Source organism: Camponotus floridanus, unplaced genomic scaffold (assembly GCF_003227725.1).
Source record: "Camponotus floridanus strain SB8 unplaced genomic scaffold, Cflo_v7.5 scaffold604, whole genome shotgun sequence".
NCBI classification, from domain to species: Eukaryota; Metazoa; Arthropoda; class Insecta; order Hymenoptera; family Formicidae; genus Camponotus; species Camponotus floridanus.
The window spans coordinates 8,796-18,984 of record NW_020229775.1 but is presented as its reverse complement, the minus strand read 5'-3'; the positions used below and the strand labels follow the sequence as shown (position 1 = coordinate 18,984).

At 37.8% G+C, this 10,189-nt stretch overlaps 1 protein-coding gene across 1 annotated transcript; it reads left to right on the top strand.

Moving 5' to 3' along the window:
• The first annotated feature begins 4,793 nt into the window (after positions 1-4,793).
• LOC112639378 (histone-lysine N-methyltransferase SETMAR-like) lies at positions 4,794-5,660 on the top strand. The gene has a single exon (XM_025413144.1). It carries the CDS (start codon positions 4,794-4,796, stop codon positions 5,658-5,660), a length of 867 nt encoding a protein of 288 aa, XP_025268929.1.
• The last annotated feature ends 4,529 nt before the right edge of the window (positions 5,661-10,189 follow it).

Here is a 10,189-nt window from a genome sequence, read left to right as displayed (position 1 = left end):
GCATTTTACCATCCTCTGTGCTCGTAGACGCTAGTTTTCTATCATGTTAGTGTATTTATAGTTCTTTTTTATTTTTGTGTCTTATGTGCTTACTCAATCATACTAATAGATTATTCATTATTATTATATTATTATATTACACAATTATATATACAGCGGTATATAATCAATATTTTTGTGCATCATACCAAATCTAAAAGTAATTAATAATTACTTTTCTTCACCATTCATTTTTTAAGAAGATATAGAATTCAAATCTAGATTTTCAATCTCCTATTTATTCTAATGTCTCTATTTATTGGAATGTACTATATAGTATGAGGAATTTATTAATTTATATAGGTTTCTCAATGGTTTATTTATATAACTCTGAGTATTAATTTGTAAAAAATTATATAATATTTATATGAATAGTTATTACATATAAAAAAAATTGGAATGGATTTTGAGCAGATGCTAATGTATATATTATTATTTATTTCTTATAAGTAAAAAATTTATAAACTTTTATAACTTTTAAGTAAAAGCTTTTTATATTTTAGAGATTTAAAAGATTAAAAATTTCATTTTTTTTATAAATTAAAAAGCTCTTTTAAGTGAAACTTACTTTTTTATATAAAATGATTTTGTAATATTTAAAACAATTATAAAGGATATAAAAATTAAGTAAAAAATTGAAAGTAGTTTAGTTTATATCTATAGTTTGTATATATCCTATATATTATATAAACTATAAGATTTATTTTAAATATATAATTGTAAAATTTTAATTTAAAATTTTCTTCAAAATTTTACGTTATCTTGCAAATTGTTTGGCAATTTGTAGATTTGTTTTTGCAATGTCTTTGAATAGTTTCATTGCAACTTGCCAAAATTGCAATGAAACATTACAGAGAACATTCCTTACAAGTAATTGTAATAATTTATTTGTATGCAGGTTCTCCTCGTTTTATCAAAGATAGAAATATTTGTTAACTCACTCCAAAAAACGGTAAATCTAGCTACATCTATGGCAGGGGAGTCGAACGCCTGCAGTCTGGTGAGCCCGTACATACGACACCCCTCTATGGTATGCCTGTTTATGGCCTATATATATATAATATATATATATAATATATATATATATTATATATATAATACTTACACGATTGTGGAGATAAACGATATAAATTTCGTTTATACTGATGAGAGATTTGCCATTTCCTTTTAACTGCGTTCGAAAGATTACGTAAGAGATTAAGTGTTAGTGCAATAAATTATCATTAAATACAGTTAAAGGAAGGTTTTAATAGAAGAACTACATTGACTCTGATTACTTTGAGAAGAAGAATTTTTGTTGAGATTAAGTTTACAAATAATACTATAATAATTGTAAGTTTATAATGTAATAAAATTGTTATAATAAATTAATAGGCACACAAAAATTTTTTATGAAATACTAACTTATTAATACTTACTATCAACATTGATTAAATTACATAAATTAAAATTTACACACAATATTTTAATGATATAATAAATCAAATGTAGAAATTAATAAATAATATCGAAAAGTGAAATCATAATATTTTACGCAATATATTATACGAATAATAAATCAATATTTATATTAATACAAATGATCATAAATCAATATAATTTATATATACTTCAATTTTTAGTTCACAAATCTTTTCAATATATATAATAACTATAGTAGGATATATAGGAGAGTTCTAACCCAGGTCCTCTCAGGGGGGGTGAGGCGCGCGGGGGATTACGGTGGCGCGGGGGAATGACGTCACGCGGGACGGAGGGATTTCGGCGGCGGCGCGTGTTAGATGTTTATGGTAATATTATATTACATGCCCGGCTGATAAACAGTATTGCGTACGGACATGTTCGGTTTATAAATAATATAAACATCAGCATTTTCGAATTGAGATTATGATCGTATAATAGAGATGTGACATTATCGCCATATCGTCGTAAACGCCTCGTAAAAAGTACGCGCGGTCCCATATATTTATCGAAAGTATATGAAATATGTGTCGCATCCCGGTTGATAAACAATATAAACATCTGCATTTCTTTGAAATGCAACGCGTGCGAGTACAACGCGTGCGAGGGAAAGAGACTTAAGATTAACGCATGAGAGAGAACGATACTTATAACTAGCGCAGGGATGGGAACGCAAGAAGAGGTCTGTAAATAAATACATTTTTTTTTCCAATTAAAAATATAAAATTTAATCCGTTATATTATAGAGTGCCCATAGCTCATCAAAATTTACATAACAATCGTCATTACGATTTCTACTTAAATCTCCATTCAGATTATTTTGTTCTCCATTCTGATCTCCATTCAGATTTCTCATCTCTCCTGAAACATTCTCCTACAAAAAAAAATCACCCAAAAATAATTACTTGAATATTTTAAATTAATTTCGTAATTATATTTAGCAAAAATTATCCATTACCTGTACATTCTCTTCCTGTTGCTTTTTCTTTTGATATGCATACTTTTTGTATATAATTTCAGGTGGACATTTGCATTTACGAGATTGACATTGTATACAATATCGCGTTATATATAATAATTTATGATGATTAGCAATGCATTTTCTAAAATCATCATATTCAATATTATGATAAAAATCATTCCAGATTATTAAATCTATGTACGTTTGGTTTATGCCCGTTGGGATACGTATATTTATACACGGCGTGTATGTGCAGTCATTGATACACCTATCTACCCAACTGTAATCGACATTTTTATATATATAAACATGGTCTTCATATTCAAATATTTGATCGCAATTATTGCGTCTAATACATTGGTATTGCCAACCATCTTCTGAGTCTATGATTCGAGTAATTTTACGTTTACTGCCGAAATAAGAGTAATCATCATCATCGTATACATCAATTGAGAAGTGTGTCTTCCGAATTTCACGAAAAATTTTCAGTTGTACATGATCGGCCATTCGATATACCCATTATCATACATATTAACCTCGGCTTGTCTGACGAAACGTTGCTTACGCATAACCTCGTATGCCTAATTCTCGATCGCGCACATATTGTGTTATCGACATCTGTTTAGTGTTCGATTTTCCATAGCACTATTGTTGTCATCTCGGAAAAGGTTGATTATGCACCTCCATTCGTCTATACGTGTTTGCAGCTCCATTGTTGTAATATGAAAAAAATATTCACTTCTTCACTTTCCGATTTCTTCACTTTTGATTTCTCGACTCACGCACTGCCAACTCTTTCTGACAAGGCAGCGAGATCTCGAAACGAGATCGTATAATAGAGATGTGACATTATCGCCATATCGTCGTAAACGCCTCGTAAAAAGTACGCGCGGTCCCATATATTTATCGAAAGTATAAACAATATTGTGTCGCATGCCCGGTTGATAAATAATATAAACAAATAGTACCTCAGAATCGTCTTTCACGATTTTTTCTCGGAAGAATTTTTAACGTATCAGCGCCGATGTTTGGCTGCTTTGTACCCTTGCTTCCACCGCTCGTATATCAGCGCTTTCGCGGTACACCCCTCACCCCCGATATAAGTAATTCTAGATTTTTTTTTTGTTCGACGTATCCTTATCTCTCTCATTGAATTACACAGCACATAAATTTATAAACAATATAAACAAACGGCACCTCCTAGAATCATCTTTTACGATTTTTAACATATCAGCGCCGATGTTCGGCTGCTTTGCACCTTTGTTTTCTCCTTCATATAAGAAGGATTGAAGCGCATCAAATCATCATAGTATGTGATTTGAACGCCCATCGACGCGTCGGCAGTAAAAAAAAAAGTATAGCGGTGTTCCGTTAGAAAGATTTTTGCGCCTATTTCACGTTCAAGATAGCGAACGGTATTGTTTATCGCGTGCAAAAGTCATCCGTAGAAAATTGTGACATAGTGTTTTAAAAGTGTGAGTGCGAAAAAGATAGGAAAATGGAAAACATCGAGCCGACCGAACGCGATCTGGTGGAGGGATCTCGCCGAATTGCCACCTTGGGCGAGTATTTCGCGTGGCTGCAGCGTTGCGAGGAATTGATCAAAGAGCTCGAAGAACGCAGTCGTGTCAAGCGTCCGCGGCTCTCGAGCGGAAATAGACAATCTCTGGTGACTAAAATCGCGCGACTAGAAAGTGCGAAGACTCGATTGCAAAGACGGTTTATTCCCAGTGGTGGTGATTACAGCGGTGACAATAACGCGGAAAGACTCGTTTGGCGAGAGATCGATACCGCGTTCGACAGCCGTATTCTGACCGGTGCCGTGATTAACGCAAACTATATCGAACCTCGTCAATTTCTCGAGGATGCCGAAGACATTGTGCTCGAGCAAGTGCAAGACGTTCTAAAAAGACACAACAGTATAAAAGTAAATACTATATTCAACGGTGAATTTGTGTCGGGTGATAAGCGCGCGAATAAAAGTATTGGGTTGTCCGGAAAGTTCGTGCGGATTTCTCAATAGATGTCGTTCAAAGGCGAATTTTACAAGTTTATGTCGATGTGATATGTCAAATGCTTTCGTGTTTTGATTAGTGACATTTCAACGCATACTTAGTGATATTAATTATCCCAATAAATTAAAAACTTTTTACTTGACATTAGTTTAGAGATGGAAGGAAATAACGTGTTTTTTCGATGCATAATGCTTTTTTATTTCCGTAAAGGAAAGAACGCGACACAAACTCGAAAAAAAATATGTGCCGTATACGGGGAAGATGCCGTAAGTGATCGCATGTGTCAGAAGTGGTTTGCTAAATTTCGTTCAGGAGAAATGAATATTGAAGATGCTCCTCGCTCTGGTCGGCCAGTCACCACTGATGTCGACCAAATAACAGCTTTAATCGATTCCGAGCGGCAGATCACAGTTCGGGAAATCGCAGCGAGGTTAAACATTGGCAAATCAACTGTTTCCGAACATTTAAACAAGCTCCAGATGGTAAAAAAGCTTGATGTTTGGGTGCCGCACGACTTAACTGAGAAAAATCGTATTGACCGCATTTCCATCAGCAATTTGCTATACAAACGCAATGAATACGATTCATTTTTAAAACGCATCATAACAGGCGACGAAAAGTGGATAATTTATAATAATGTCGAGCGTAAAAGGTCGTGGAGCAAGCGAGGTGAACCGCCATTAACCACTTCGAAGGCAGGCTTACATCCGAAAAAGGTAATGCTCTGCATTTGGTGGAATTGGAAGGGGATAGTATATTATGAGCTACTACCGGACAACGAAACCATCGATTCGGACAAGTACTGTTCACAGTTGGATAAATTGAAGATAGAAATCGCCAAAAAGTGTCCGGAATTGATCAATAGGAAAGGCGTCGTTTTTCATCATGATAACGCCAGACCTCATGCAAGTTTGCAGACTCGCCAAAAATTATTGGCGTTTGGCTGGGATGTTTTGCCTCATCCACCGTATTCCCACGACATTGCACCCTCGGATTTTCATTTATTTCGATCGCTACAAAACTCAATTAATGGTTTGAACTTTGCTTCTTTGCAACTCCTCAAAAACTACTTGGACAGCTTCTTCGCCGAAAAAACCCAAGACTTCTATGAGAGAGGAATTATGAAATTACCCGAAAGATGGAAAAGTATTGTGCAAAATAATGGTGCATATATCACAGAATGAAATAACTTTTAACAACAAAATTTTTTCATTCGAATTTTGCTTAAAAATCCGCACGGACTTTCCGGACAACCCAATATAAATACGAGAAACTGTGAACTCTTTCGCACATCGGATTTACGCGAGTGGTTCGAGCGCCGCGTTATCGAGCCCACTTTAACGTCTCTGGAAGAGTTTCAGGAACGCGATAGTGGCTGGGCATTGTCGCGAATACAGAATTTGACTGTTAATGTAAATAAATATAATCCAATGCGCGCGGGATGCCACATTAAATTGTCGCGGGAGATTATGATGAAAAGAGCGGTGGTTAACGTACAGTCTAAAGACAATGCGTGTTTCGCGTGGGCAGTGGTCGCCGCTCTATATCCCGCAGAAAGAAAGGTGGAACGAGAATCATCGTACCCGCATTACGCAACAGTGCTGAATCTCCTAGATATTGAGTTTCCAGTAACTTTAAATCAAATTAAAAAATTTGAACTCGCAAACAATATCTCGATCAACGTGTACGGCATCGAAGACAAGAATAGTATCATCTCGATACGTCTTTCGGAACAGAAGCGAGATAAGCACGTGAATCTGCTATACGTAGAAGACGGCAACAACGTAGGACATTTCGCGTGGATAAAAAATTTATCCAGGGTCGTGAGCTCGCAACTGAGCAAACACAACGGTCAAAGATATATCTGCGACCGGTATGTATATATTAATATAAAATAATTATATCAAATAATTTATATAAAAATTGTTCTAATTTTAATTAAAAAATTTTTCTTTTACAGATGCCTGCATTATTTTAGTTCAGATGACAAGTTGCAGTTACATGCCATCGACTGCGGGGAGATGAATGACTGCGCTATCCGGTTACCGAGCGACAAGGACAAGTGACTCGAGTTCAACAATTACAACAGGAAAGAGCGGCTTCCATTCGTCGTGTACGCCGACCTGGAATGCGTTCTGGCTAAAACGGAGGAAGAACAACAAAAATTGTATCAACATCACCAAGTATTTAGTATAGCGTATTATATGCATTGTTCGTACGATGAATCTTTATCGGCGTATCATTCGCGTCGTAGCGTCGATTGTATAGCGTGGTTCGTCGAAGATCTTAAAAATTTAGCGATTCGCGTTAAGAATATTTTAACGACCAATGTCCCCATGGTTAATTTAACGTCCGAAGAGTGTGAAAAATTTTACAACGCCACTCAATGTCATATATGCGAAAAGCCGTTCGCGCAAGACGATACACGCGTTCGCGATCATTGTCATTTGACCGGGCGGTACAGAGGCCCCGCGCATTCAAATTGCAATTTAAATTACAAAGAATCTTTTTGTATTCCGATAGTTTTCCACAATTTATCCGGTTACGATTCGCATTTTATTATCGAGGAAATAGCCACAGCATTCGAAGGGAGAGTCGAGTTACTCCCGATAACGAAAGAGAAATATATTTCTTTTACAAAAAATGTCGACTTTAAGGAAGGCGATTGGAAAAATAATGTAAAATTACGCTTCATCGATTCGTACAAATTTCTTACATCGAGTCTCGACAAATTAGCATCTTATCTAGACAGAGATAAGCTCAAAATTTTAAAATCGAAATTTGAAAATTTATCCGCGGAAAATTTCAGTTTATTAACACGGAAAGGTGTCTTTCCATACGAATACGTCGACTCGGTAGATAGGTTGCGAGATACGCGTTTACCACCGCGCGAATCGTTTTACAGTTCCTTGACCGGTGAAACTATATCCGAGAGCGATTACGCGCACGCCGAGAACATCTGGACGCGATTCTCCATTCGAACGCTGGGCGAATACAGCGACATGTATCTCAAAATCGACGTATTGTTATTAGCAGATATTTTCGAAAATTTTCGCGATAGCTGCATAAAAAGTTACGGACTCGACCCCGCGTATTACTATACTCTGCCCGGATACACGTGGGACGCCATGTTAAAGCATACAAAGATCACCTTCGAGTTGCTTACAGATATCGACATGGTCATGTTTATAGAACGCGGTATACGCGGTGGTCTGAGCCAATGTTCCAACAGATACGCGCGCGCTAATAACAAGTATATGCGACAATCGTACGATCCATCGAAACCATCGTCTTACTTGATGTATTTTGACGTTAATAATTTATACGGATGGGCAATGTGCCAACCGTTGCCTTACGCCGATTTTCGATGGGTCGACGACGCGTCGAATTTTGACGTATCATCTATAGCGTTAGATTCACCCACGGGGTATATCCTCGAAGTCGATCTCGAGTACCCGCAACATCTTCACGATACGCACACCGACCTACCGTTTTGCCCGACGCGCGACAAACCGCCCGGTAAGCGGGAATTCAAACTGCTCGCAACGTTATACGATAAGAAGCGTTACGTGATACACTACCGTAACCTACAGCAGTGTACGCGTCACGGCCTTCGTGTGACAAAAATACATAGAATTTTACAGTTTTCTCAATCTCCATGGCTTCGAAATTACATAGAATTAAATACACATTTCAGAACACTCGCGAAAAACGATTTCGAGAAAAATTTATACAAATTAATGAATAATGCTGTGTTTGGTAAAACGATGGAAAATGTGCGGAATCGTGTCGATGTAAAATTATTAACAAAATAGGACGGTCGGTTCGGCGCGGAAGCGATGATCGCGAAACCGAATTTCCACAGCAGAAGCGTTTTTTCGGAAAATCTGATTGCGGTAGAATTGCGTAAACTCGAGGTGAAATTTTACAAACCGATTTACGTGGGTATGTGTATACTCGACATATCCAAAACGTGTCTGTACGAATTTCATCACGAGTATATATTTCCTCTGTATCGCGACAAATGTAAGATCATGTACACCGATACGGACAGTCTCGTATATCACATTGAGTGCGCGGATGTCTATGAGAACATGAAGCGCGATATCGCCAGATTTGACACGAGCGATTATGCGATGGACAATGCGTACGATATACCGCATGTAAATAAAAAAGTGCCGGGTTTGATGAAGGATGAAAATAACGGCGCGATAATGACCGAATTCGTCGGACTCAGGGCAAAGATGTACGCGTTACGAGTGGACGGAAAGAAAGACACGAAGAAAGTTAAAGGTGTCAAAAGTAATGTCGTAGCGCGTAATATAACCTTCGAAGATTACACGCGGTGTTTAAACGAAGAGATCGAAATGACGCGACAGCAGTCGTGTATAAGATCTAAACTGCACCAAGTGTATACCGTCCGCGAGACGAAAATTGCTCTGAGTCCGTACGATGACAAGCGATATATCGTACCTGATTCGACTGACACGTTACCATGGGGGCATTATAGGATACCTTTGTAAATACATGTATATATTTTATTTATTACTGCATATATTTTTTGTACTTCATATAGTTTTATATAATACACATCTTGCACATTTATATTTCATATATTTTATGTAGCGCATATCTTACATACTTATATTAAGAATATAAATACATATATAGTATTATTGAAAGAAATATTAATAAACACTGTATATAAATTAAATCATATTGTCCTTATGTATCCAAGAGTTGTGCGAATTGTCAAATCCAAGCCATTTCACGTAAACCTCGTCACCTCTCCTGCGCAGTATTTTCTCCACGAGATACACGTCGGGATAATTCGCGCGATGCAACTCGTGCTCGTAGAACGCTCCAGCGATAGATTTTTTGCGATAATCTTCGAGTAGATAACTCACGGGATTAGTATGCTGCACTTTTACAATTTTAAACACCTCGGTTGTCCAATTTGGCGTGTAACCCTTCTCGAAAACTGTCTTGTACTTGCTAACGCGTACCGAGTCACCTACTTTGAATTTCGCCGGACCCGCGATATTTACGCGGTTGTATACAGTAGCCAAGAGTCTCTCGGCGATCGCGGGGGTAACGTCGACGGGTCGCATACCGATCGTTCGATGCTTGCGCGCGTTGTAATCCGATACGAGTCCCGGCAACGCCTTGACCCACTTGTAAGATCCGTTCAACGTAAACATCTTCCACATGTCGTCTTTTAGCGTGCGATTGAATCGCTCAACGATCGATGCCTTCAATACCGAATACGTAGAATAATGATTTATGCCGTGTTTTCGCATGAGCCGTTGCACGTCGGCGTTATAAAATTCCTTCCCCATGTCGGTCTGTATGTTTTTCGGACACTTCTCGTTATCTCGAATTATCTCGGCGATAGCGTCAGCTGTCTCGCTTCCGCCTTTACTCTTGAGCGGTACGGCCCACGCGTGCTTGCTCAACGCATCGATGACTGTGAGTATGTAGTTGTAACCTCTGTTGAAACGAGAGTACGGGCGCATCTCGACAATGTCGGCTTGCCACAGATCATCGTATCCTCGCACTATTACGTGTCTTCGGGGGAAATTTTTTCTCGCCGGTGCGTGCAGTTCGTTCACCAACTGCCGTTTCTCTAAACTATGTTGTTTCTTCGCTTCCCCGGTTATTCCCGATCGTCGACCCATCGTTGTTTCGATTCGTCGATCGAATTAGCCGTTCA

Coding starts and splice junctions, on each gene's coding strand:
- LOC112639378 (XM_025413144.1), top strand. CDS start 4,794: ATGAATATTGAAGATGCTCCTCGCTCTGGTCGGCCAGTCACCACTGAT.